At 49.2% G+C, this 27,996-nt stretch overlaps 1 protein-coding gene across 2 annotated transcripts; it reads left to right on the forward strand.

Moving 5' to 3' along the window:
* Window position 1: 1 nt before the first annotated feature.
* On the forward strand, window positions 2-27,996 carry SDHA (succinate dehydrogenase complex flavoprotein subunit A). 2 transcript variants are annotated; one of them, XM_032861810.1, is made up of 15 exons: window positions 2-101; window positions 6,119-6,208; window positions 7,370-7,531; window positions 9,447-9,590; window positions 9,874-10,038; window positions 10,921-11,069; window positions 11,724-11,848; window positions 13,706-13,874; window positions 14,660-14,855; window positions 15,624-15,795; window positions 18,800-18,918; window positions 23,783-23,894; window positions 24,093-24,223; window positions 26,491-26,604; window positions 27,881-27,996. In XM_032861810.1, the coding sequence occupies exons 1-15, from the start codon at window positions 39-41 to the stop codon at window positions 27,965-27,967; spliced, it is 1,998 nt and encodes a 665-aa protein (XP_032717701.1). In that variant the 5' UTR covers window positions 2-38; the 3' UTR covers window positions 27,968-27,996. The 2 variants fall into 2 exon arrangements, with proteins under 2 accessions (XP_032717701.1, XP_032717702.1); XM_032861811.1 differs by having other exon boundaries at window positions 10-101; window positions 6,122-6,208.

The following is a 27,996-nucleotide window of genomic DNA, read 5'->3' on the forward strand; positions in this document are numbered from 1 at the left end:
GCGCGGGGGCTGGTGGGACCGCGCTGTGGAGGACGGACATGTCGGGTATCCGGGCGGTGTCTCGGCTGTTGGGCGCCCGGCGCCTGGCACTGTCTAGGGCGGTGAGTTGGCGCCGCGAAGCGGGCGGGCGCGGGGCCGAGGTCCCCGGGGCAGGACGGTGCCCGCGGGGGGAAGCGGTTGCCGAATTCCCTGGGCCCCGGCACGGCCTGAGGCGGGTCTGCGGGCCCCCGCGGAGGTCGCCGGAGGGGTGGGGCCGACCCCGAGGGCGGCTGGACGTTTTCAGAGGCCCGCGGGGCTGCGTCGCGGTGAAGGTCGCGACCCCGCGTGCCGCCCCGGGGCCGCTTCCCCCGCCGGAGGTTCGGGGGCTCAAGGGTTAGCGTCGCCCCGCCCGAGCCTTCCGCTCACGGGGAGGCGTGTTCGGCCAAGGTCACTCGGACGTGGAGCGGCCGCGGGTGCCCCGGGCCTCGGGGTCCGGAAGCGCCCTCAGACCTGGGCGGGTCGGCGGGAGGCGCGTGACCCCCGCGATGGGGCTGTCGGCGGAAGCGGCTGCTTCGGGGAGCGCGTGGACCGGCGCGGGTCGGGCCCGGCTCCGGGTGTTGCGGGTCCGCGCTGGGGCGAGCGCGCCAGGAGCCGGCTTCCCGCGCGCGGTGCGGGGCCGCGGGGTGCGCTGTGGACCCCGCGCTCCCGGGCTGGGTCCCGGGTCCCGCCCTCAGAGCCCACCCCGCGGGGCTGCGGCGGCGCAGGGGACGCAGAGCGCTTGGTCTCGGGGTGTGCGGGGCGGAGGCCGCCGGCGCTGCGGGCCGGGCTGGTGCGGGTGCGCGGGGCTGTGCCGGCTGCGCCCTGAGCGGAGGTCGCCGCCTCCCGGCCCGTCGTGGTCTCCGGGAACGCTCGGAGGGCGCCGGCGGGCGGGCGGTGGAGGCCGCGGGGCTCCCTGCCGGGAGCGGTGCCTGCCGGGCGCTGTGGAGACAAGCCGCCCCCGCCGACGCTTGCCGGGGTCATCGTCCTTCCCGCTGGGCTTGCAGCGCCGCAGGGCGGCTCCGAACGCGGCGTCGGCTTCGTTTCCACGCGGTCCTGGTCGGGCCGCCGGTCGCTGCAGCCGCTTTCCCTTCACGACCAGGGCCCGGGTCTGCGCCGCAGCCCTTGGCTCGGGGACGTGTGCTCTGAGGGCAAGACCGACCAGCAAGACGGAGCCCCCCGGGGCCTGCTGGAAGCCGGCCTTGGGCGTCGAAAGTCTTTATCTTTCTTTCTTTTTCTTTTTTAAATTTTTGAAAATCCACTTATTTGTTTATCTGACAGATCGCAAGTGGGCAGAGAGGCGGGGCGCGGGGGCGGGGCAGGCAACTCGCTGAGCAGGGAGCCCGACGCGGGGCTCGATCCGTGACCCCGGGATCATGACCTGAGCCGAAGGCAGAGGCTTAACCCACTGAGCCTGCCGGGCGCCCCGAAAGTCTTCCTCGTGACGCGGAGAGCTTTTCCCGTCCCAGCCGTCTGCTCTGTGGCGTCAGGATTGGCAGAAGCATCCGTCGCCACAACAAAAACGAAACGTCTGATCACCGACCGAGATCTGTGCCTGGACAGGACACGCTGAAGACAGTTTGAACAAAATCCACGGAGAATTTTTCTTCATCTCATTTTGTTCAAGTCTGTGGTGTTTCCAAGTCGTTTCACACTGAAGCTGCTTTCACGTTGCAACATTTTGTGGTTACCCCAAGCACGGATGGCGTTTGCAGACGGTTTAAACTAGTGTAGGGGAAGGAAAAGTGCACCCGAGGATCTGAGGTCGGTGCCGGTTAACCGCCTCAGATGAGATTTCTCAGACTCTTGAAGTGGAAATCCAGGGCGCGGGTCTAGAGTAAGCCCGTTTCTTTCCTTTGAACGTAACTGTTCTGAATTCGTTTGAGCAGTGTATCTAGAATTACATTACTTAGGCCATGGTAGTAACCCTTCATTTTGCTTCTTGGGTAATCATACTGCAGTGGCGTTCAGTTCTGTGTTCTGTGTGTTTTTCCTGGTTTGCTTGAAAAACCGTGGCTTGGTTCTGATACGTGATCAGGTTATGCATCTGATTTTAGTTGCAGGGATTTTTCCAAAGGCTCCTTATCTGGGGGAATGTACGAAACCTGGTGCCAGCCGGGGAGGCCGGAGTCCAGACCCTGGGTAGACTTCCTTTCCTGTGGGCTTAACGAGGATTCTCTGAGAGGACCCGTGAAACCCTGGCGTGATGCTCTGAGCCCCAGCCTGCAGCTGGCAGCCCGCTCGTGGTCATCTTGGGAACTGTTTTAAGCATCCCTGTTTTAGAAACTTTTATTTTTTTTGATAAAAAGAATTACACTTAGTTGTGGGGGGGGGAAAGTCAAGGAGTACAGAAGGCTAAAGGAGTAAGACCCGTCTCCTTCCCCAGACCTGTTCCCCGGTGGAATCAGTTCTGAATTATTTCTGTTATTGGCCCCTGGTGTTTACCTCCGTTTTTCTAGCTAATACGCAGGTGTATTTTTACCCATTTCGGACATAGACTTATGTCCTAGGCATAAGACACACTGTACTTAAAATGAGGATTTAGTTCACGCAAACCGTCTTACTTCCCACATCGTCCTTCCAATGTGGTCACGCAACCACTTTCAGACCCTTTATGGGCTGCTTTTCTGACTGTAGAGATGAGTTTCTTCTTTGTGATTGCATGTGTATGTTACTAGATGAGGACACCCCACTTTGCTAGATTCCACACTTTTCACTTTTTTCTTCCTTTCACTGTCTCATTAATTCACCTGTGCTTTCCTGCCTTTTCTCCCTTTCTGCTTTTCTACCCCTGGGGGAGAGTTCCTTATTCTTCTCTGTGTTGTCCTGTTTGATAGTTTTACTTCAAAAAATGTTAGAGGCACAGAAAGAGTTTAAAGACAAATTGGGTTAATATTGGGCTCTCGAAACTGTAAAATTGCTCCTCAAATCGGATTCAGATGAAAAGCTGGTACACTGTTTTCCACAGAGAGATGGTGTGATAATTTGTGAAAGATTTCGTTATAACAGCTGCCCCGTGTGTATGTGTGTCTGTCCTTATTCAACGTGAACATTCTAAAAAGAAGAAACACAGAATCTCACGGTCTCTGTTTCATTGATTTTATAGTTCAGCTGAAGCGGGTGAGTTTAATGACCAGAACAAAATGGGATCGATGAGGAAAACCTGTACGTAAGAGATGCTCTACAGTACGACACACCCTTCCGCGTTGCTTATGTCACGGGATTTGATACATAGGAGTATTCTTCAGTTTTCTGAATTGGGATTGTACGGGTGGCCGTAAAGGTCTGGAAACAGACGAGTGTAACAGTTTCCTGACGCTCCCGACACATGTTCAGTGATTGTGCTGTTCCTCACGAGCAGGCTGTGCAGAAGTGCGCCAAGCGATGTGCCCAGGCATGGTGTGTCCTTGTGCATCCGCCTCCAGCACGTGGCCGGGGCGATTGGTGTGTGTCTTGTTTCACTGAGTGAACCCTCTAAACGGCATCAAGGAAGAAGTGAATGTTGTCTTTGTCTCCAGACGGTGCCATCACATGTACATGTATTCTAAGTTTCACCTACTGTAAGTCTTACAGACATGTTTGCTTTTTGCATTATGCCAAGAAAAACACAATACTACAAACGAGAGAATGGAAGGACAAAAATGGATTTATTTTGCCTTTAAATTCCATACCACGTTTTTCTGAAAATGAAGTGATTTTTAATCTGTTGATAAAAGACTCTAAATGATGCTCGGGATGTTTTACAAGTTTGGTTTTATAGATTTGAATTCACAACAGGTCTTACGTACAATGATTTCAATCCATCAGGCACTCCGGAATACAGTGTGGAAGTACAACAGTTACATGAAGACTTCTTGATAGTCCAGGAGGATAAAGACCTTTTTCAAGGGGCGCCTGGGTGGTTCAGTCAGTTAAGCCTCTGCCTCTCGGTTTCAGCTCGGGTCCTGGTCTCAGGGTCCTGGGATTGAGCCCCACATGAGGCTCCACACTCACACACACTCTCTCTCTCTCTCTAAAATAAATAAGTAAATAAACCAACCTACCTACCCACCCACCAACCTTTTTCAAATATGGAAAGAAGTTACTCTTTCTACAGTATTAACCCCTAAAAGCTATTCTCTTTTATAGATGACCGTATTATTGTCAGTTTTGTATACTTTTACTTGATGAAGAACGCCCAGAGGAAGAAATTTCTGGCGGTTTTCCCAGATACATACGGCTACCTTTTCTGCTGTGCTTACAGCAGCTGCAAACATGGCCCATCCACATGCAGGTTCTTAGGGTCACCAGTCTTCATAATTGCCTCCTCCAGACACACTTGAGGTTGGCCAGGTTCATGGTCGTTCCTGTAGCAGGATCGGTCTCTCCCTGTACCGTCACAGCTTTATAACCATCCGTAGCCATTCGGGTCGTTGCAGTTCCCATATAGCTTCAAGGTGTCTTCGTTTATGGGGTTAGAGCCGGTGGGTCTCCTGGAGAAGATGAGGGGGACAGGTGTGCTGCGTTCATGGCCTCACCTCCCCACTCAGCTGGTGGGGGGTGCTCACTGTTTCTGTTTTAATTTTAGTTTGGTATTGCAAAAGGTACTGTTCTTTCTGGAACTGTTACCTTTATATTGTACTTCATAAAATTTTCAAGAACATTTGTATTAAAATTCTTTGACTTCTTTAAGATGTGATTTTACCAATTTTTAAATTATTCTAAAACAAGAATATTCTTTTTAGTTTTTAAATTTTCTGAAAGAAAAAATTGGCTTATGTCAATAAAAGCAAATGTATTTAAAGTTGAAATTGGGGAATTCAAGAATATTGCTTTTATCAGTTCAGATCTACTTAGAAATCCAACAGATTCTTTGTAATGGAGAGTTAGCATTAAGTCAACTGTTTGTGTCAGTCATTTCACTCAGAGCTGGAGGAAGCCTAGAGGTTGGAGGCACCTGCACTTTGCAAGTGGCCAAGCCCGCCCGCCTTGGCCTCAGTCCCTTAATCTCGGAAGGAAGTCTTTCAGTTCAAAACTGCTCAGTTAGGGTTCGTTTTGCATTCTGCTGTTCCCCTTCGTGTATTCCCCACGTTTGTCCTATGGAATAAATTTTTTTTTTACCCCACAGAATAAATACCGTCTCTTCCAAATGGCAGAATACTTAAAACATCTCTCGTATCCCTTCTGTCACTGTGAAATGTACTTAATTCCTAAAACTGTTCTTTATGAGATTGCTAAAATTTTATTTTATTCGTAGTTTTCTAAGATGCAGTCAGCAGAGTGGAAAGACAGGACTCATAAATTGGTTCATGTATGTAGAATGTGGCCTCATGTTGGGCTTTGATTTCATTAATACCACTTTTCTTGAGTGAGTGTTTATGGGGGGGGGCATTTAAGCCCAAACTTGGAGAGTTGTAGGGTTTAGCCAGGGAAAGGCCAGAGATACGTGTCAAAGACAGAGGGACACCACCATGGAGTTGGGACAGATGAGAGGGGACGTCCCTGGAGCCTAGCACGGATGTGGAGAGTGGGGAAGCAAGACTGTGAGCGTCTCTAGGCGTGGGGTCCTGGCGTTAACAGTGAAGGGCTGATCCCATTGGTGCCCAGGTGCCGCACAACCAGACAGCGTCTTCTAGGAAAGGCGTTTCCGACAGCTGTCTAGCGCCGGTTCCGGTGAACTGCATGGCCTTGAAGCTGTGTGGTGCTCTAGGGTGAAGAGAGCCGCCGACCCATCTAGTAAAAGTGCTTCATTGTTCACAAACTGCCACTTGAGCAAAAATAGATACCTTTCCCATTCTCTATGAAGAACCCTAAATTAAGAAATTAATGTGAAATTGTTCCTTTTCCTCTCTGAGTCTGTGAGTGTCCTCTTTGGAAACAAACTTCGTTTAGGAGGGCTTTTCCTGGGGTGCCAAGTCCGTGCCAGTTAGGCCTGGCCTGGGTCCTTAGTCCTTCCGTACCCATCAGGGTTAATTAAGTAGAGGACCCCAGCTAAGCTGTCTGGGTGAAGAGGGAGCACCTGGGTGCTGAAAGGGTTAATGACTTCAGGGGCGATTTTGATGGCCGATCCTGATGGCCGATCCTTCTTGTTCAAGACACTTAATGCTCTCCATCTGTGTCTCAGCAGTGGCCAGCGACATGGCAGACCGGCACCCGCGGTTTTCACTTCACTGTTGACGGGAATAAAAGGTCTTCTGCTAAAGTTTCCGATTCAGTAAGTTTACAACTTTTGTTCCCTTAAAAATGACATCCTTGGTCCAGAAAGTAATGATCTATACCAGTTTTCAGTACATTTGAATAATACACAGTTCCTGTTAAAGGAAAAAATTCTCATTCCAGTGGTGCTCAAATTATTGTTAGTGTATAGCACCTAGTTGTGGTACAGGTGTAAGAACAGTCACCAGCACTTTCTGCTTGTAGTTCGTAGGCATCTATGAGCCAGAGTAAGGTTTAAGTCACAGCAGCAAAATAATAAAACACAAGTAACAGATGAGCCCTTTTTACTGTGCCAGATGACACAGGACCGTGAAGCCACTTGAGTGCAGCCTCTTTGTGTTCACTGGTCCCGTCTGTTCTCTGCCGGGGACACATTTTGTTCACAGGTCTTTCTCATTAGCTCCAGTAGTTACTGACTGCTGGTGGGCCCCATCTCAAGCAAGCACAAGCATGGTCCTGAGACAGGGCTCTGGTCCTCAGTGCTGAGGTGGTTGCCCAGGTGGACCGGAAATGTGCTTATCTGAGGGAAACACCATGTTAACATCCTCACGGGAATCTTGCTGATCGCAGGTGGGAAATCATGGTCTACACTGCACTGTGAGCTTAGAGTCCCATAAACATACGTGTGTATATATTGCTACAAACATGAAAAGATAATTGAATAGAAAAGCCATATTTAGAACTAATACTTTGATTTGTGTTGTTTGTTCTTTGCATCTACAGTTTCTTGCTGAGGCTGTCCCTCTTTTTTTTTTTTTTTTTTAATTTTATTTATTTATTTACAGAGATCACAAGTAGGCAGAGAGGCAGGCAGAGAGAGAGGGGGAAGCAGGCTCCCTGAGCAGGGAGCCTGATGCAGGGCTTGATCCCAGGACCCCGAGATCACGACCTGAGCCGAAGGCAGAGGCTTAACCCACTGAGCCACCAGGCGCCCCGAGGCTGTCCCTCTTAAGTTTCCCGGGTGCTAGGACGAGTGCTGTCCTTTTGGCTACTCTGTGTGTTGGCCCTGTCCGTTGGGCTGCCCCCGTCACACTCTGTGGGGCCCCACAGGGTGGAGGTCCCTCTTTGCCGAAGCTGTTCTCATTGCCGGTTCTGTTTTCTCCAAGCTCTTGTGCTGCACCCACAGTCCTTGGTTGATAGGTGAATTGTTCCTTCCCAGATTTCTACGCAGTATCCAGTGGTGGACCATGAATTTGATGCAGTGGTGGTTGGTGCTGGAGGGGCAGGCTTGCGAGCTGCGTTTGGCCTTTCCGAGGCTGGGTTTAAAACGGCCTGTGTCACAAAGCTCTTTCCTACCAGATCACACACCGTTGCAGCCCAGGTAAGAGGAGGGGGCTCCATTCATGGTTTGGGTACCTACAGCCGAGCACAGTCTCTTGCCACAGCCCTCCTTCCTGCCACGCTCTAGCCCCATTTGTCTCTCCTTGCACCCCTTTGGCTCATTCACCTCTGAGGGTCTGTGCTCACACCACTCACACTGCCTTTACCTCCAGCCAGAGCTGCTTCTGGGGCCTCTTGCACTCTTTCCTGCTCCAGTTACACTCAGGTCTTCTTTGAGCACCCGCCTAGACCCCTCCCCACATCACAGTTTGTCTTCACTGCACTCTCCCCATCTGAAACGAGCTCGTCTCCAGTCTTGCTGCCGTTGGCCCTGAGTCTTGTGTTAATTGCCGCAGCCTTGGTGCAGGCCCGGTAAATACGGTGGTGAGGAGCTCTGGTGATGGCACAAATGCGTAGGACGGAAGAGCATTGGCCTTTAAATGCCCGGAATTTAGGGAGGAGGATAAAAGTAAGGTGAACTCTTACACAGTGATTTTGTAATTTTGTTTTCTTTCTTGGCACACTGTAGGTAGTATCCCAGTTGAGTATTCCAGAATCATACTGGACTGTTTTTTCCAGTATTTGAAACACATTTCCTTATAGAGATAGCAGAGTACATAGTGACTTCCCAGGAGCCAATAAAAGCCGCCCTAATTACTGCTGTAGCCTGTATTCAGTGCCCAGCAACATTCTTCAGGCACTTAACTGCCCAAGTAACTTGGTCCTGAAGTGATGTTTTGTAAACTGAAAAATAAATAACATACACCTTTGGAGAATATAGTATCTAAAAGAAAAAATGGATGTAAACGTGAATAATGCAAAATAATAGGGGGTTCCGATAATGAAATATTAATATAATAAAAAGAGTAAGAAATGGCTAAGTTGGATATTGGTTCTGGAGAAAATAGGTGTAACTGGGGGAAGGGTGCGATCGGCGGCCTGGAGAGCCTGGAGTGCACTCCCACAGGGCGCCTGGGTGGCTTTGGCCGGAGCGCACAGCTCCTGATCCTGGACTTGAGACTTTGAGCCCCACGTTGGATGCAGGGATTACTTTAAGAAAACAAAATTGTGCAGCTGGGATTCCAGGAAGACTAGCTGTCTGTGGCCCTGATTTTTCCTAGTAGTAGCAGTAAAATAGCAGCCCCTGTGCGTGCACCGGGCCGAGTACTTCTGTGTTATTTTGAACTAGGTTTTCTCCGTTCTGCTACTCTGGTACTGCTCGTTTCTCACCGGAATTGAGTTTGGGCTTACAGGTGAAGGGGGTGGGGAAGGAGGAGGAAGTAATGCAGTAACTTTGCTGCATGTCTATTACAGGATTCCTGGCTCTGCGCTAGGGACTGTTTTCCTGGGAACTAAACATAATGGGAAATCAAGGCCCAGTAGCGCCAAGTGGGAAAAGGGTTCAAGCGTGGGTTGCTTGACTCAGAAGCTGGGACTGAGGAACAATTGGAAAACGGGGGGAGGTTCTTTGTGCCTTTAGTTGTGAAAAAGAGAGGGGTACTGCAGTTTTAAGTTGGAGAGGAAAAGTGCAAGCATTACGTTTGTCCTGTACTGCCGTGTTCTCTGACTCTGACTTGACAGTAAACACTCCTTTACCATATGCCCATAGATACCACTGCGAACATTTCGTCATAAAATTATCCCAGATAGATTTGTTGGGTACCTTTTGTGTGCCAGGTTGGGAAGTGATGAGTGTCGCACACGGAGCCTCACTTAACCCTCCAGACAGCTTGTAGGTGAGGAGACTGAGGCGGAAGGAGGTCCTGTGACAGGACTGCATTCAGGACCCTTACAGACTGTTCAGTCAAAGCGGTTGGCTTTCTCTGAACCCAGTTCTGGGGCAGGAGGCAAAGGACGAGCCTGAAAATGTCACCGGGGCTCCTTCTTGCAGCTTGTAAGGTGCTCTCTGTTTGCAGGGAGGGATCAATGCTGCCCTGGGGAACATGGAGGAAGACAACTGGAGGTGGCACTTCTACGACACTGTGAAGGGCTCCGACTGGCTGGGGGACCAGGACGCCATCCACTACATGACAGAGCAGGCCCCTGCTTCTGTGGTAGAGGTAGTGTCCTCACATGGTCTGTTCCTAATATGAAGAGAATTTGAGGCCGATGGGGTCCGCCCAAAGAAGGGTAACAGTGGATGGAACAAGGGGAATCTTTTCCGTCATTAACCATTCAGTTCATTTTATATCGAAGTTTTTCTCTTTTCCAAAGTGTTGAAGTTTTCATAGAATGTATTGGTTGGGGGTTTGCAGGTTTATGTTGAAATCGTTTCGTTATGTAAAGTCGCCGTGAATGTCCTGATTCCTACAAGGTACGAGGTGTCTGTTTTATATTTTCCAGCTGGAGAACTACGGCATGCCGTTTAGCAGAACTGAAGATGGGAGGATTTATCAGCGTGCTTTTGGCGGACAGAGCCTCAAGTTTGGGAAAGGCGGGCAGGCCCACCGGTGCTGCTGCGTGGCTGACCGCACGGGCCACTCCCTGCTGCACACGTTGTATGGGAGGGTGAGGCTGCCTTGGGTGTGCGGGTTGACGGGATACAGTCTAGTTAGGCCGGGCGTGTGGGGATGAGCCGGAAACGGGCCACCCTGGGGACAGGTCGGAATGTCAGAGTGTCAGGCCCGGGGTCACTTCATAAACATCAGAGGAACATGGTAGATGTGTATAGTAATCGTGTGATTGTTAAGGAGGAGGTGTCTGCTCTAGAAAATGGAACTGATAGTCGTTACGTGCTGTGTTTGAACTGGTGGTCTGCGGCCTGCCACACTTGAGAAGCGAATGAGTGCTTTATGCCTCAGCACCTCTGAGTTCCTGAACTGGGTGTTTGCATACTTACCTGCTCAGACTGGACTAAGCTTTGGGGGCAGTAGTTACTGGATAATCAGGGCCTACTTCGGCATAGCCAGATAATCAGCATCCTGAAGTATCCAAACGCTGAGAATAATCCGTTTTCTGAACTGTTGCTTCCAGATGGCGACAAAGTATTGACTTACAAATGTTAGGGCACCGGTGGCTTCTCTGGCTGAGTGCACTGACAGATGTGTGACAGGATCTGCCCATCCGGCGGAATTGTGTGTCACGTGGGGGAGCCGGCAGTTTCGTGAGGGCCCTTTCACGGAGCAGCTGCGTGGTCTTCTGTGGTGTGCGTGACGCGTGTGTGTCCTTACGTTCCGGTCATACAGCTGAGAGCAGGCTACCTGTTGGTGGTTACACAACAGCATCAGTGCTGTGCTTGATGGGACGCGAGCTGGTGCTCTCCGAGAGTTTACGCTGTCCACACACCGGATCAGGGCCTCAGACTGTTCACGTGAGCAGTATTGCTGAGGTGTCAACAGCGTAAATGCAATTGAAACTGCGGGAACCTTGTTTTTCTCTCGTGTTTTTTAGTCTCTGCGGTATGATACCAGCTATTTTGTAGAGTACTTTGCCTTGGATCTCCTGATGGAAAATGGGGAATGTCGTGGTGTTATTGCACTGTGCATAGAAGATGGGTCCATCCATCGCATAAGAGCCAAGAACACTGTCGTGGCTACCGGGTAGGAGTCTGACTTGTATTTAATTTCTCTGTAGGGAAGTTGGGTCTCAGTTTCTTCAAATAAAGATGGAGGCACTATGGAATAGTGGTTTAATCACAGGAATCACAGGTAGTGACCTAACCCAGCAGCACAGTAAGCTTCGCCAGCCTCCGGTCTGTATCTTTGAAGGGGCCAGTCACGGCAGCTGCCTCAGGTGGGCAGGGACGTATCCTCCATTCACACCTGGGAGGACCCTTGAAGAAAGGGGTCTGGGGAGGCACATGACATTTTCTGGACCAACTTCTTTTGCTTTAGTGGGTACTGTGTACTGATTTTCTGGGGTAGTTTGTTCACATGATGAAAATAAGTAAATTCCATTTCGTACACCGTCAGTTTGTTACTTTAAGCCTTTAAAGGTGTGGATCCGTAGACATTAAACATTTTAGTGTTAACGTAGCGCATGCTCACCAGGAAGTCGCTCGGCACCAAAGCACGCTGAGGTACAAACGAGTGCCTTCTCTGTCGCTCGGGCTCCCTGCCCGGTTGCCCAGCGGGGCGCGGACCACAGCACCTGCAACTGCTGCTGGCCGGCTCTGCCCACTCTGGCGCCGTCAGAAGGGCAGACCCGAGGGTTCCCTGTGCATCACCGTTCTCTGTTGCCTGTCTGTTTCCCAGAGGCTACGGCCGCACCTACTTCAGCTGCACGTCTGCCCACACCAGCACCGGTGACGGCACAGCCATGGTCACCAGGGCAGGCCTTCCCTGCCAGGACTTGGAGTTCGTGCAGTTCCACCCCACAGGTAGGATGGGACCGCTTCCCCGCGGCCCGGGCTCTCGTGTCTTCCGAGCCCCCCATGTCTCTTGATGCTCCTCTGCACTTCCCTGTGCGGACCGGTTCCCAGAGGGTTCCCAGAGCCCAGCTCCTCTTTTGCTCAAGGAGGTTTTTCCCTACTTCCCCCAAGGCAGTTTAGGGCACCAGCTTGACGAACTCTGCCTCTTGCCTTGATGGTACCTGCTCCAGTCCTATAGCCGTAAAGGCCGGGGCAGGGACGGCTGTGTTCACAGTGCCTGGCACACAGTAGGACCTTGGCAGTTTTCACTGAGTGGGTGTCCTGATAGCGGGGGGGGGGGGGACACTGGTGACCAGAGTTGTGGCGTGGGCAGATTTCAGGGTTGTAGGGAGAACAGCAGCTGTCACAGTAGGAGCGTATAAAGTTGGGATGAGCTGTGGCAGACGGGACCCCTGAGGTGTTGATGACTGACTGCCCAGCCATGGCAGATTGAGCTCGTCTCGGGTCCTCAGACAGTTGAGTGTGTGAATGTGGGGTTCAAAAGGGAGGTCTGTGCAGGGGGTGCAGGTTTGAGAGCGCCCCTTACCCAGAAGTGACTGCCTCTTGGGAGGGACGAGTCTCACTCTGGATGTGGTTTTTTGTTGCTTTTCTAGCCTGTCAGTTGAGGGAACGCCACATGTAGCTCCCCACCTTGCTAAAGAACCTGAGCTGGTTTTTTTCTCTTTGCTCTGTCAGTCTGTTTTTTCCGATCCCTGGCAGGGATGAAAAATAAAAAAATGTTTTAGGTAGTTTAGTTTTGTTTTTAAAATTTTTTAAAATATTTATTTATTTATTTTAAAGATTTTATTTATTTATTTGACAGAGATCACAGTAGGCAGAGAGGCAGGCAGAGAGAGAGAGGAGGAAGCAGGCTCCCCGCTGAGCAGAGAGCCCGATGCGGGGCTCGATCCCAGGACCCTGAGATCATGACCTGGGCCGAAGGCAGAGGCTTAACTTGCTGAGCCACCCAGGCTTGGTTTTGTTTTGTTTTGTTTAAGATTTATTTATTTATCTGAGAGTGACGGAGTGCACGAGTGGGGTGAGGGGCCGAGGAGGAGGGAGACTCTCAAGGCCTCTCCTCGATGAGCACACAGAGCGAGATTGGGGGCTCTACCAAGAGTCAGACGCTCAACCAACTGAGCCACCTTGGGTAGTTTTTTTAATTACTGTTTTTAACTAAAAAATGTCTGAAGATTCTGAATTCCACTTGTAAGCATGAAGCGCCCCGTTACCAGTGAGTTTAGATAGGAACTTTCCAAGCTGGTTTTCCTACCTTGTCACAATTTCGTGGCACAAGGCGATGCTCTAAAATGAAAACAGGGGCACCCGGTGGTGGCTCAGTTGTTCAGCGTCTGCCTTCTGCTCCGGTCCTGCTCCCAGGTCTTGGATTGACCCCACATAGGGCTCCCTGCTCAGTGGGGAGTCGTCTTCTCCCTCTTCCACTCCTTCTGTTTGTGTTCCTTCTCTTACTCTGTCTCTGTCAAATAAATAAAATCTTAAAAAAAGAAAGAAAGAAAATAAAACGTGAATTTAACGAGTGCTTGCTTGTGCTGGAAGTTTAAACGGTTGTCGTTGGAATTCTCAGGTCAGGGGCAGTTCTGCTGCTTTGTGCTTTTCCTTGTGGAAACTTCTTAATCTTATCTACTACATCTACTATAATCTTATCTACTCTTCTTAATCTTTCTTTTGTCTTACTCTCTTGAGAGCACAATGCCCTTTGCATACCCTTTTCCTTTCCCCAAAAATACCTTGAAAAAAATTTGCGCTCAAAATCTAGACCTAGCAGTTGTTCAGTTAGAAAGAGCTAATTAATTGGGTTCTTTGCAGGTATATATGGCGCTGGTTGTCTCATTACGGAAGGGTGTCGTGGAGAGGGAGGCATTCTCATTAACAGTCAAGGCGAAAGGTTCATGGAGCGCTATGCCCCGGTGGCAAAGGATTTGGCATCCAGAGACGTTGTATCTCGGTCCATGACTCTGGAAATCCGGGAAGGAAGGTCTGTGTGATTATCTCCAAAGGTGTCTGAGTGCACACACGCACATGCACACCCACACCCCTGCTTTCTCTTTTGGTGGCTGCTGTTCGCGTCTGCATCTTGACATGGGCTGGTGTGACTGTGTGTGACTTTGGGCACCTCCTCCCAACTCTGTAGGTTGCGTGCAGCCACCTGCTGCCCTCTGACTGACTGTCGCTCTGTGATGTCGCCCTAGAGACCAGCATTTTGGGGAGTTGGGCTGGTCTGACCTAAATCTCAAGTCTGTGGAACATTGTTTGTGTGCGTGTGAGTGAGTGTTGTGACAGAGACCCACATGCCGGCAGTCTGAAGTTCGCGTGTGGGCCGTGGATGCGGCTTGGGGACCTGCTGTGCGCGAGCCCGTGGTGTTCCCCGAAGCAGCGTCGGCTCTTCCGTGTCCGCGCTGCCTTACTGCGCTGCTTCTTGTCAGAGTTCTGGGGTTACGGCCTCTAGACACGTTATGTTTGCAGTATTTGCATTCGAAGGACTTCTGACCCATTTATCAAGGAAAACACACTGACTTCCCAGGACCGGAGTGTGAGCCCGGTGAGGGCAGAGTGTCTGTCCACGTTCTGGCTGTGTCCCAGCATGTGGAGTCCCCTCCGCCAGGGTAGGTGCTCGGAAAAGACGTGAAGAATGGATGACCACGAGTGAGGGGACATTCCGTACAGCCTGAGAAAAGTGGAACCTGATATGCTTCAGTGACTTTGTGGTCTCACATCCTCTGTATTTACCGTTCTCCCCCCCATGATGTCCTCCTCCACCAGAGGCTGCGGCCCGGAGAAGGACCACGTCTACCTGCAGCTGCACCACCTGCCCCCAGAGCAGCTGGCCATACGCCTGCCGGGCATCTCGGAGACGGCCATGATCTTCGCGGGCGTGGATGTCACTAAGGAGCCGATCCCCGTCCTTCCCACTGTGCATTACAACATGGGTGGCATTCCCACCAACTACAGGGGGCAGGTGACCAAGCCGGGACCCTTCCACAGAGGGGAGCAGGGCAGGAACGACAGGCCCACCTCATAGTTGTCCCTCTGGACCCAGAAAATACAGAAACATCGTACAGATGTTTCCCTCAGCACAGTCGCTGCTGGAGGGCAGAGCAGGGCCCGGGCACACGCTAGCGTTTGCCCTCACTCTGCAAGGACGAGCAGTCACCGGTGACTCAGCGACCCCTCCAGAACACATGGTTATGGACACAGTATCATTTGCAGCTTTTCCCAGTTTATAGTTTATTTTCCTGTTTGATCTCTTGTTACTTTTACTGTGACCTTGTAAATCATATTCTCCACACATCACATACTTGTGGGTGGCTTGCAGTCCACCCAGGGATTTTTGGTTTGTGATTTTTTTTGCCTCTCCTCCGATGAGGTGGCTGGGGCGCTCCTCCCCACTTTGTAGACAAGCAATGCGCTATACTCCCTTCCCTTCATCAGAATCCAGAGCTGGAGTGTGGAAGTGAGGAGGGGGGCTCAGTCGGGTGGGGAACGAGGTTCGTAATGAGCAGTAGATGTGGGAGTGAAGTGACAGGTGTTGCCAGTGTGGGGTCCTTTGACCTGACTGCCCGGGGTGACTGAGTGTCTGGGTGCAGACTCAGAGGGCTCCCTGTAGACGATGCAGGTCTGGTCCTTACCTGCCATCCTTCCTCCGAGCCTGCAGGCAGACGCCCCTGTCCTGGGAAGGAGGGCTCTGCAGACCGTGCTCCTGAAGTCTAAAGTCTTCCTTCCACAGGTCCTCAGGCATGTGAACGGCCAGGATCAGATCGTGCCCGGCCTGTATGCCTGTGGGGAGGCCGCCTGCGCCTCTGTGCACGGTGCCAACCGCCTCGGGGCAAACTCGCTCTTGGACCTGGTCGTCTTCGGCAGGGCGTGTGCCCTGAGTATCGCAGAGTCCTGCAGACCCGGTACGTGTTTTCTTCAGGGATTCAGGCTGTTTCGGGAAGTGATAGGTTACCATGTCTTGATTTGTTGGAAATCTGCTGAGTGATCATGGGGGGTGGTCTGGTTTTTCTGCCTATAAGTGAAGAGACCGTGATTCAGAGATTTCTATTGTGACACACGAGACTGGATACGTCTAGGTGAGGGTCTTAACAATTTAGAGGATAACCTGGTTTTGGTCAGATCTTGTTTTGTGGTCGTTAATGTTCTCTTTAGAAAAGCCCCTGTGAGGGAGTTGTTTTGAGAAGAAGTGTGTCACACGGTGCTTGCTTGTTACAGATCACTACTTGCAAGGAAATATTTTGAATAGTACATGTGACTATATGTAAGTTCTCAGTACTTATGGAAAAGTAACTTTGGTTTTTCTGGGGAAAAAAAAAATGTAAATGGTCTGTTAAAGCAGAGCGTAATGCGCACAAAGGATTGGGCACAGGTGTCTCTGCGGCGTCACAGTGGTTTTCAGTCCGTGATTGTGCTCGTCTGGTCACCCAATAACCTGAGGGAACAGTGCCCCATGCTGGAAGCGCGAGTCCTGCCAGGGGCAGGACATGCACTGTCACAGGGATCTCCCAGAGGTCTCTGTGTGGGTTCCTGTGGCCCCTTCGCTCAGGACTGCAGTTGACATGAAGACACTGTTCCCAAGAGTAGGACGATGGGATCCATGGGCTTCGCTCTGCCCATTAGGCTTCACTGGCGGTGACCGTGCAGTCTCAGTTCTGCCGTTTCTATTGAACAAAAGCTTTTTGTATGGATTCTAAGTTGGGGGAGTCTTACTGTCCTGCTAGTTGAACACAGCCCTCAACATCACGTGCCACACTCGCAGTCCCGCCTGCAGTCAGCAGATACGTGTGACAGACAGTTACACTTTCAGACGCCATCTGCCTTACTCCGACCAAGTCGCTGATGGGCAGAGGTGGGGCCCTGTCCCCGTCTTTGCTGCAAAGGCAAGAGTCAGATCCCCCAGTCTGGCAGAGAATCCAGTGCTCACTGCACTGCAGTGGCGAAGCCTGAAGTCAGATCTCCGAGCAAAGCAGAAAGTTCGAGCTTCCCTTTGTTCGAAAATGAGAAAAAGGAAGTTTTATTAAAATATTTTGTACTTTTATATCTGAAGAATTGATACACACTTCAAAAAAATTGTTTTAAGTTCGTGATTAAAAACGGAATAAGTTAAAATCTTAAAAAAAAAAAAAAAAAAAGGGGCGCCTGGCTGGCTCAGTGGGTTAAAGCCTCTGCCTTCGGCTCAGGTCATGATCCCAGAGTCCTCGGATCGAGCCCCACATCGGGCTCTCTGCTCCACGGGGAGCCTGCTTCCTCCTCTCTCTCTCTCTGCCTGCCTTTCTGCCTACTTGTGATCTCTGTCTGTCAAATAAATAAATAAAATCTTAAAAAAAAATAAAAAATAAAAACGGAATAAGTACTTGTCCATGCAGTAGCACGAATGGACCCCCAGACGTATTGGGTCATATGATCCGGGCTCCGGAGGCCACACACCTCTGGTTTTACTTGTATAACATGATGGAAGAGACAGAATTGGGAATAAGGTGGCTCAGTGGCTGCCATTCTATCGCGGTGGGCCTTCCCACTGAGCAGGGAGCCTGCCGCGGAGCTCCTTCCCAGTATGCTGGGATCACGACCTGAGCCAAAGGCAGACGCCTAGCAGCTGAGCCATCCCAGGCGCCCCGTACTTTACAACTTTAAAACCAGAAAGGGAAGGAAAAACGTTGCTACATCCTCCAAACGTGAGAATTTTAAACGTTCTGTACCCTGATTATGTATCTTACTCGGTACCTGAATTGTGATGGTTACGGGAACCCATACCTGTGTCGAGATTTGTAGAATTGTGCACCTAGAGAAAAATAATTTTGGTAAATGATCACTTTTCAATTTTAATTTTTTTTATTTTAATTTTTTAATATGTTTATTTTGAAGTAGGCTCCATGCCCACTGTGGAACCCAGCACAGGGCTTGAACTCACAACCCTGAGATCAGACCTGAGCTGAGACCAAGGGTCAAGTACTTAACTGTCTGAGCCACCTGGAGCCCCAGATGATCACCATTTTTAAAGAAACATTACAAATAAAAGCAGAGACCGCAGCTGGCCTGGAAGAGCTGGGGTGGGTCACATGAGAGACTGGTGCTGCCTTCGCTCCTTGCTGAACGCAGCTGTGAGCAACCCTGCTTTACCTGCAGACCTTTGCTTCCTCATTTCATACCTCTCCCATATTACCCACTGAAGAAAATACATTTCCAAATGTCATTTAAAGAAAAAAAACTGAAAAATTTTAAAACATTTTAAAATTTTAAAATATTTTAAGTTTTCGGGGGCACCTGGGTGGCTCATTCGGTTGAGCGGCTGCCTTCAGCTCAGGTCATGATCCCAGGGTCCTGAGATCAAGCCCCACATTGGGCTCCCTGCTCGGTGGCAAGCCTGCTTCTCTCTCTCCTTCTGCCTGCCTCTCTGTCCACTTGAGCTCTTTCTCTCTCTGTGTCAAATAAAAAAATCTTTAAAATATTTTAAATTTTCAAAACATTTATCTCTTTAGAAAAGTCAGAGAAACATATCATGAGGTTTAGGTCAGCAGATGCAAAGGTCCAAATCAGCAGGAGAGTTTTTTAAACATGCCTGGCCAGGCCCTCCCTCATCCCTGAGTGACGACCGTCATTGGTGGGGGTGGGGCACGTTGGCAGAATTTTTGGAAGCTGCTCGCTATTGTGAAGGTGCCAGTTTTCCATTCAGTAGAGTAATAATGCATAAATCTAATTTTTAAACTTAGGAATGGTTTCTGTTTTGTTCAGAGATTTCTTACTGGATACCTACTCCTTGCCAGAGATTTGACTTCATGTTTACCCTTTGGCTCCATCAGTATGTGGTGCCTTAGGGCTCAGGTGGTCAGACGGAATATCAACTCAGATTATGTGTACATCTTCCCAACTCCATTAAATTCTAGCGTTTTGTCTGTGTTTCTTAAGGAGATAAAGTTCCCCCGATCAAACCAAATGCCGGGGAAGAGTCTGTCATGAATCTTGACAAGCTGAGGTTTGCTGACGGAAGCATAAGAACATCAGAACTGCGGCTGAGCATGCAGAAGGTGAGCGCCCGCACACACTCCAGAGGGCAGACCGTGTGCCCACAGCCCTGTGCCAGGCTCGGGGCCAACAGCAAAGGGACACGTTCCACCTGAAGGCTGGAGGTAGCCGTGCAGGACAGAGACGCAGTCCTGTCGTGCGCCCCGGGGGCTTGCATGTGGCTTTCCCCTCCTCGGACCCGCTCTGCTGTCGGGTGTGTGTCAGAGCCTAAAAGGGAAGGGACAGTGCAAGGTCTGAGGAGCTCCGTTCCCAGCTAGGAGCTCCTTAAAGCCCTGCGCGTCTCATTGCCAAGAGGTTAATGCCCCGGCACACCCAGCCTCCAGCAGCTCTGCGAGAGTCTCTGAACTGGGCCCATGAAGTCACTAAATAACAGCAGAACGAGAGGGAACTTCAGGGTTGGTGGGGGGTGATGGGAGCGGTGATCTGATCTGTGCACCGGTGGTCGTCAGGGCGTTTACCTTCTAGATCAGCATGTCTGATGGGATCTTCTCTGAGGATAGGATCACGGGTTCCCCCTGTGACCTTGGAGCCTATTGTCTGACTAAAGAACTGAATCTTAATTTTATTCAACTTCAGTTGACCCTCAAGCACAACTTGTGGCTGCTGCATTGGAGAACGGAGGGTTAGATAAACACAGCCCGATAAACACAGCCCGTAAGACTGCTAGGCGTCCTCCAGAGTCTTCGAATACAGGGATTCCTGGTCCATGAATGGGATCTCTGTCCAGTTAAAATCATGTTCAAGGATTTCCTTGTGGAGGCGCATTCTGAAAAGAAGCCCCTTGCTTTTAGTCATATGCTGAGGGGTCTTTTGAGGTCACCATCAAAAGAAAAATGCCGCATACTGCTACTTTTGTAGGACTGTGGTTCTGTGTTTGGGCAGGCTGGGCTCCAGGGAGGCTTCCAGGGAAGGTGAGGCAGATGGCGCCAGTGAAGGACAGAGGTATGTTGAAGGAAAGCAGACGAGGTGCTGTGCAGGACTTCCACAGGGTACTGACCCAGGAGTTGGAGGCCAGCTACGACAAATGTAATCATTGCCCTGGGTCTTAGGAACCTCTGTTTGGGGGTGGAAATGGTAAATTCATGAGGCATTTTGAAATAGGAAGTCCTAGGGGCGTTCCCACCGAATAAGGCGTGTACAGATCTTTGACTTGCGGTGGTGTTATGTGCCTGTGACAGTTGAAAATGTTCTAAGTCATAAATGCATTTAAAACACCTCTAACTTACTAAACATCTGCTCAGCCGACCTCCATTGTCAGCTGGCAGTAGGGAAAACTCAACTGCAAAGCCTGTTTCATAGTGCGGTGTCGACTGCCTCGTGTGGCTTATTGAATACTGAAAGTGAAAAGATGGCTCTGTGTGTGTGGACGGTTGTTTACCCTCCGCATCGTGGGGCTGAGTGGTGGCTGCAGCTGCTGCCAGTGCCCAGGGACGCCTATGGCAGGCACATGGCTAGCCTGGGCAAAGAGGAGGATCCAAACTACTGTGTCTCTGAATGCAGACCGCTTCTGCATCACTGTGAGGGTGAGGAATAGTAAGTCAAGCTGTCGTGGGTTAGGGACCATGGGAATTGTTACCTGCCGGGCCAGGCAGTGTTCTAGATGCTCCAGTTGTCTGAACGAAATCCTCCCTGCTGGGAGTGCACGCTTGCGTTGGAGGACTGACTGTTCTGCTGAGTTCAGCTGATAACAGAGAAATGAAACAAGGTATGTATTGAGAAGGAGTAGACAAAAGTATCATCATTTACAGACACAGTTAAAAATCTCAAGACAATAAGTAAAAAATTAGTAAAAACAAGAATGAATTAAGGTATCTGTATAAAAGATTCCTCAGTAGCTTTCCAGGATGCTTGCAATAATTCATTTGAAAATTAACCTCATTCACAGTACAACCAGAAGTTTACAATGCCCTAACCCTGAAGAGTATGAAAACGTGGGCGCTGAAGAACATAAAAGAATGTTTTAACTAACCTCCTAGATTCTAAGATCGTTTTTTCCATTTGCTTGTCCCGAGAGGCCAGGACATTTGATGTTGGGCGTTACAATTTTGAAATGATGTATTGTTCTGGGGCTCCTGAGGGGCTCAGTGAGTTAAGCATCTGACTTGGGCTCAGGTCACGATATCAGGGTCCTGGGATTGAGCCCCGCGGCAGGGATCCGGTTCTTCACCCTCACTTGTGGTCTTGGTCTCTCAATAAAATTTTTAAAAATAAAACAAAAATAAAATTATGTATCATTCTAAAGAAAGAGAGGACATGCCTGTTAAATAGAACTAAATCATCAAGCTTTATTAGCTTGTGGTAGAGGTGCGTGCACAAAGTGGAGTCCAGAAGTAGGCCCAGGCACACACTGTGATTGAGCATGGGGTAGAGGGGTTTTTCAAGAGCGATGAAAGGCCATTCAGTAGGTGATAGGAAACAAAGGTAGATCTGAAAATAAATGTCAGGTTTATTTCATGTCATATTTCTTACGAGCATAAACCATAAAGCCATAGAGGAATTTGATATATGAGTGGTTTTCTGCAAGATTAACCAGAAGATGGGCAGGGAGGATTCCCAAGGCTCTGACTTCTCACTCTCCTTCATGACCGCCCACCCCACGCTCTCTGCTGACCACCTCAACCTCAGCACTCCTTAGTTTGTGTCGCCAAGGGGCCGTCTGCTGGCTCCTAGAACATTTGCCACCAGATCTCGAGAGTGGAGCTAATGTCTCCTTGGGACTTTGAAGGTGGAGCCCTATGCCCTAGGTGCCACCATTCAGTGCAGCGTGCCTCAAGTAAGTCTGCTTGCTATCACAGATCCTGGCCAAGTTCCACAGATGACCTCCCCGAAATGCAAACTATTCAGTTTTAATGTATGTGGATTTAAGACACATACTTCATGGGAATGTAGAAGCATTTTTTAAAAGCTTTCATCAAAACTGCATTTTAACATCTATTTATGATGTAACTGTCAACGAGGCAAGTATCGAGGGAGTGTACCCCAGTGTAATGAAGGCCGTATATGATGAGTCCACAGCTAGTGTCAGACTCAGTGGTGAAAAGCCGAAAGGTTAGTTTCTCATCCCGGAGACTCGACAGAGATGTTCACTCTCCACTTGATTCAGCACAGCCCTGGAAGTCTGGCTGGAGCAGTCAGGCAGGAAAGAAACCAAGGCATCTTAGATGGAAAGGAGGAAGGAAAATTCGCTATTTACAGACATATCAGATCACATGACACAAACTCCACCAAAAAACTTAGAACTAGTAAGTGAATTCAATAAGGTTGACAGATACAAAATCAATACATAAAAATCTGTTGTTTCTGTTACACAAATAATGAACATTCTGAACGAGAAATTAAGGAAGTAATTCTGTTTACAATTGCATCAGAAAGAGTAATTTTGACCAAGGGCGGGGAAAAATCTGTACACTGAAAATTGTATAAAGCATTAATGAATACAGTTGAGGACATAAATAAGTGGGAAGATATTCTGTCTCATGGACTGGAAGAAGTAATACTATAAAATTTCCATATTACCCAAAGCTGTTCACACACTCGGTAGTCTTTATTAGAATTCCAGTGGCATTTTTTACAAAAAAAGAACAAACAGACATAAAATGTGTATGGAACCACAAAAGACCCTGAATAGCCAAAGCAATCCCGAGAGAAAAAAAAAAAGCTGGAGGCATCTCTCTCCCTGATTCAAACTATATTACAAAGGAATAGTAATCAAAACAGTAAGGTATTGGCCTAAAAACAGACCTCTGTAGATCAATGGAATAGAAACAAGCTCATTAATAAACCAGTGTATATGGCTAATAATTTACAACAGAAGAGCCAACAATATCCAGTGGGAAAAGAACGGTCTCTTTAATGGTGCTGGAAAAACTGAAGAGCCACATGCAAAAAACTGACTCAAAACGGATTAAAGACTTGAATGTAAGACCGGAGACCATAAAACTCCTAGAAGAAAACACAAGCAGTAAGCTTCTGAATGGCGGTCTTGGTGGTGACTTTTTGGATTTGACATAAAGAGCAGAGGAGAGAAAAGTAAAAATAAACTGTTGGGACCACATCAAACTTAAGCTTCGGCACAGCAAAGGAGGCCAACGAAATGAAAAGGCAGCCTATGGAATGGGAGGAAATAGGTGTAAGTCCTGTATCTGATAAGGGACTCACATCCCAAAACCCATAAAATACTCCTACAACTCAGTAGAATAAAAGCAACCTAAGAAATGGGCAGAGCATCGGAACAGATGTTTTTCCAAAGAAAACATGCAGTTGGCGAACAGACATGAAGAGCTGCTCAGCGTCACTCATCGTGGGGGAAATGCTAATCAGAATCCCATCACTTCATCTCACACCTTCAGAAATGTTAGTATCAAAAAGACAAGAAACACGAATGTTGGCAAGGATTTGGAGAGGGGAGCCCTCACGTGCTGTTGGTGGGAATGCAGGCTGGTGCAGCCGCTGCAGAGAGCACTGTGGAGGGCCCCCCCCCCCAATTAAAAATAGAACTACTCTGTGATCCAGCAATCCCAGCTCTGTGTATGTATTCAGAGGGAATGAAAGCACTAATTCCAGAAGATGTCTGTGCCCCATGTCTGTTGCCGTGTTGTTTACAGTAGCCAAGAAGACAGGTGTCTGATGGTGGATGAATGGTTACTAACCATGGGCGTGTGTGTTCTGTGTACTGTGTATGTGCTGTATATACATGTACGCATATAGGGTTGTGAGTTTGAGTCCCACACTGGGTCTAGAGATTTTTTCAAAATAAAATCTTTAAAAGTAAAAATGAAACGCATAAGAAAAAGTCTGAAGGGTTTACCAGTTTTAGACCTGGCTTCACACCAACTGGAGAATTACAGATGATATTTTGTGTTACAGTCGATGCAAAATCACGCTGCAGTGTTCCGTGTGGGAAGTGTGTTACAGGAAGGCTGTGAGAAGATCAGCCAGCTCTATGGAGACCTGAAACATCTGAAGACGTTTGACCGAGGTAAGCAGTTTGTGGGGCCCTGGGTGTACTTGGGGCGCCGGGTATCTGCTAGGCTGCCTCAGAGCCCTGTGTGTCCCATGTAGTGCTGACTTAACTCTGTCCTTGCTGTGTGAGTGGATGCTGGCAAGCCCACAGCCACAGCCCTGAGGACACATCGGACTGGACCCTGTCTCTAACGGGTGCCTTGTGTGTCCCCAGGAATGGTCTGGAACACCGACCTGGTGGAGACCCTGGAGCTACAGAACCTGATGCTCTGTGCGCTTCAGACCATTTATGGAGCAGAGGCCCGGAGGGAGTCACGTGGCGCTCACGCCCGGGAAGATTACAAGGTGCGTCCTCACAGCACATCCCAGGTGCACATCATGTCCTCCGGCCACGGGCATTGCTCAGTCCCTCACCGTGCACTTCCTGTACATTTCACTCCATGTTCCCAAAAGTAAATTGAAAAATGCATTTTTTCCGCCTCTGATAACTTTCATACTTTGGTGTCACTGTGTTTGGTACCAGCATGACTTTTTCTTGCCTCACATCGGCCTCTGCTCCTGCCAGTGGCGTCTCTAAGAGCCCACCCGACTTTTACCAGGTCCGAGATTAGCCTGCAGTCTGAGTACTGTGGCCAGAAAACGTTAAAAATGAGTAAATGATTGAGGCCTGACCTCATCTTGGTCTGATTTCTTTTTCTTTTTTTTAGATTTTATTTATTTGAGAGAGAGTGCACATGCATGAACAGAAGCGGGCGGGCCGGGGGTGAGGGGAAGAGTGAGAGAGAGAAGCAGACTCCTTGCCAAGCAGGGAGCCCGATGCGTGGCTCGATCCCTGAGATCATGACCTGAGCCAAAGGGGGATACTTAGCCAGCTGAGCCACCCAGGTGCCCCTGAATGACCTGATTTTTATGCGGAGTACAGTTCAAATTCTTCCAGACAGAGCACTCAGCATATGATGGGAAAACATCGAGGACATGGGCACTTGAGGGCAAACACTGCTTTCCGGACAGACAGGCTTTTGTCCGGGACAGTGTGGTGGAGCTGGCAGCAGCCACACCAGTCAGCTGGGCACAGACGAGTGGGAAAGTTGGCCCCAGCAAGAGGCTTACATTCTGAGTCATCATGAAATTGTATTAATTTACCTGCCAGCCACTGAGGCTGGATTAGATGCAGCCTGATGAAGCACATTTGTCACCTGTACTGAGAAGGAGACGCCTCCCCAGCTGTGGGTCACTTGGCAGTTCGTGTGGCCGCGGTGAACGAGTTTCTGTTCAGTCACAGCAGTCGGGCAGGTGGAGGCTGCTGGCCCCGGAGAACTCACCCCTGCTATGTGTTCAGAAAGAAGGGAGGGTGCTACAGCCCCGCTTGCTCCCGGGTTTGTGTTTTGTTTTATTTATTCATTTATTTTTATAGAAAGCTGCTTTTGGTACACTTTTGTGTTTTAATTTTTATTCTTTTGACTTTTTTCAAATTTAAATTTTAGGTAGTTGACACATGTGCAGTATTGGTTTCTGGATTAGAATTCACCGATTCATTACTTATATACAACACTCAGTGCTCATCACAACAAATGTCCTCCTCCCCCCACCCACCTCCCTCTGTCAGCCCTCAGTTCGTTATTATTTTTAAATTTTATTTTTAAGTAATCTGTACCCCCAACAAGGCGCTGAAACTCCCAACCCCGTGCTTCATTGGCTGAGCCAGCCAGGTGCCCCTGGTTTTTATTTAAAGCAGCTCTTGTATGTCTTTTCCATTACCATGTGTAGGACATCCCTTAATAGTATTCAGCTTCTTTTTAAGAGTTTTTGAACAAAATTTTAATATAATTGCTTAAAGTGAAACATTTAAATGAAAAAAGCTAAAAGAAGAAATCAAAATCTCCCAGTATATGAGCAAGAAGACAAAGTATTTGATGAAGTTTTTTTTTTTTTTTTTAAGATTTTATTTATTTGACAGAGATCACAAGCAGGCAGAGAGGCAGGCAGAGAGAGAGAGAGGACGGGAAGCAGCCTCCCTGCTGAGCAGAGAGCCCAATGCGGGGCTCAGTCCCAGGACCCTGAGATCATGACCTGCGCCGAAGGCAGAGGCTTAACCCACTGAGCCACCCAGGCGCCCCTATTTGATGAACTTTTAATTACATGAAAGATCAGGCTCATTTGTGCTGTGGAGGCACTGGGATGAGCGAACCGTTTGCCCCACGCTGCAGGATGGACAGGTGCTCTGGGAGGCTGGCCGCTGGCAAACGTGTGGCGATCGTCTGTCTCCGTCCCACTTGGAGTTGGGACTTACTTGCACTTCTTTGGTACTCCGTGTTCTTCTAGGTCAGATATACACAAAATGGGGTTTCACTAGGAATTGTAGAAGGGAAGGGACATGGGTTGAAAAATGGACTGGGGAGGTCCCGCTCTCTCTGGCCAAGGTCTGCTTGGGACAGTGGATACCTCCTTGTCGAGTGGGATCTAGGGGGATTCGTATCAGACGAGCCTCTGGTGTATCATTTGAATGAGTTTGCCCTGGTTTCCAATTACATTGCCTTGTTAGAGAAATAAGACATTTGAAGTATAATTGTTACTGGCATTTTCTGAAATAAAGTTCCTTTCTCTGGCGTCAGGAGCGGATTGACGAGTATGACTACTCCAAGCCCATCCAGGGGCAGCAGAAGAAGCCGTTTGAGGCGCACTGGAGGAAGCACACCCTTTCCTATGTTGATGTCAAGACTGGGAAGGTGTGTAGGGAGCGTGTTCTGCTCACGCGCGCGCTGATGACTATGCAGTCCCACACGTTCTGCAGTTCGGCATCGGATGGGCTGGGAGAACCGATGTGGTTTTAGTTGACGGGTGACAGATTTGAGACACTCCTGGAAAGGACACTCAGGCTTCTGCCTGGAAACAGAATCCAGTGTAGGCGGGTGGTTTAAGGGCTGGTCTTCCACAGCTTTAGCCCCCAGCAGGGAGTGAGCACCCAGGCCTTGGTGTGAGGGGAAGGGACGATGATTCTGGAGCCCCTTGAGCGTGAGGACAGGGGACAGGAGTGGGACAGGAAAATACTCCTTTTCTCCCATTGGCCGGACCACCTGGGAGCAGCCTCCGGTCGCCCTGGGGTATTCTGTGCTGCGGGTAGCATCGGCCTGGGTGCAGAGCAGGCAGAGGAGGGGTGAGGTGGGCAGAGGCCTAGGAACAGCCAGTGTCAGTACAGTGGAGGCTCCTAGTCTGACTGCAGCACAGCATAGTTCACCCATTTGGCATTTCTGCTGGGCATTAAGAATCAGACATAAGACATAAAGCGTTTACCCGTACGCCCTTCGGGCTTGTAAGGGATAGTCTGCAGAAACGATGTTGTGCTCTCTTGCCATTGCTTAATCCCGAGAGCCTCAGGTGTCTGTTGTTTTCAGGTAGGCAGTAACTTCCTTAATTTTGCATGAAGGCTCTTTCCTCACAGTGTATAGAAAGAAATCAGACTTCCCTCTCGGTACAGTCCTGCTTTTAGTAATGTTCAGGGCTTTTCACAATTACAATAGAAAGTATAGAAAGTACAAAAATAGAATTAATTTTTGTAAGCTGCCCAGTCAGAGATAGCCTTCATTGCCGTTCGGAAATATTTCCTTCAGGTTTTGCGTGTATGTGCGTACACGTTTCCTTACGTGTATGTATATAAATACAAGTAGGAAAACGATTTGCAAATACATAGTTTAGACATAATTAAAGAATGGTGGTTGTCTGCAGGGTTTCACTTCTTGACCATTTGTGTAAAGCATCAAGAATTTAATACACTGTTTCACTTGCTGCATTTCATTACATGGATTTACCATAAGTTACGTGGCTGGTCCCCTGTTGTGCATTTAGATCATTTTTTACTTTGTTACTGAAAAATACTCCAGTGAGTCCTTGTGTTTCTAAGTTCCTGAAATATGTCTGCAAATAACTTCTATAGCTAATTTTTCAAAAAGGCGCAAGAGAATGCTGTTTGTGTGTTTTTGTTTTATTGTCGATCTTCTTTTTTAGGTTTCATTGGAATACAGACCAGTGATCGACAGAACTTTAAACGAGGCGGACTGTGCCACAGTCCCTCCGGCCATTCGCTCCTACTGACGAGGCCAGAGGTGACCAGCGTTTGTAAT

This window comes from Lontra canadensis, unplaced genomic scaffold (assembly GCF_010015895.1).
Source record: "Lontra canadensis isolate GAN:19392208 unplaced genomic scaffold, GSC_riverotter_1.0 scaffold22, whole genome shotgun sequence".
Taxonomy (NCBI): Eukaryota; Metazoa; Chordata; class Mammalia; order Carnivora; family Mustelidae; genus Lontra; species Lontra canadensis.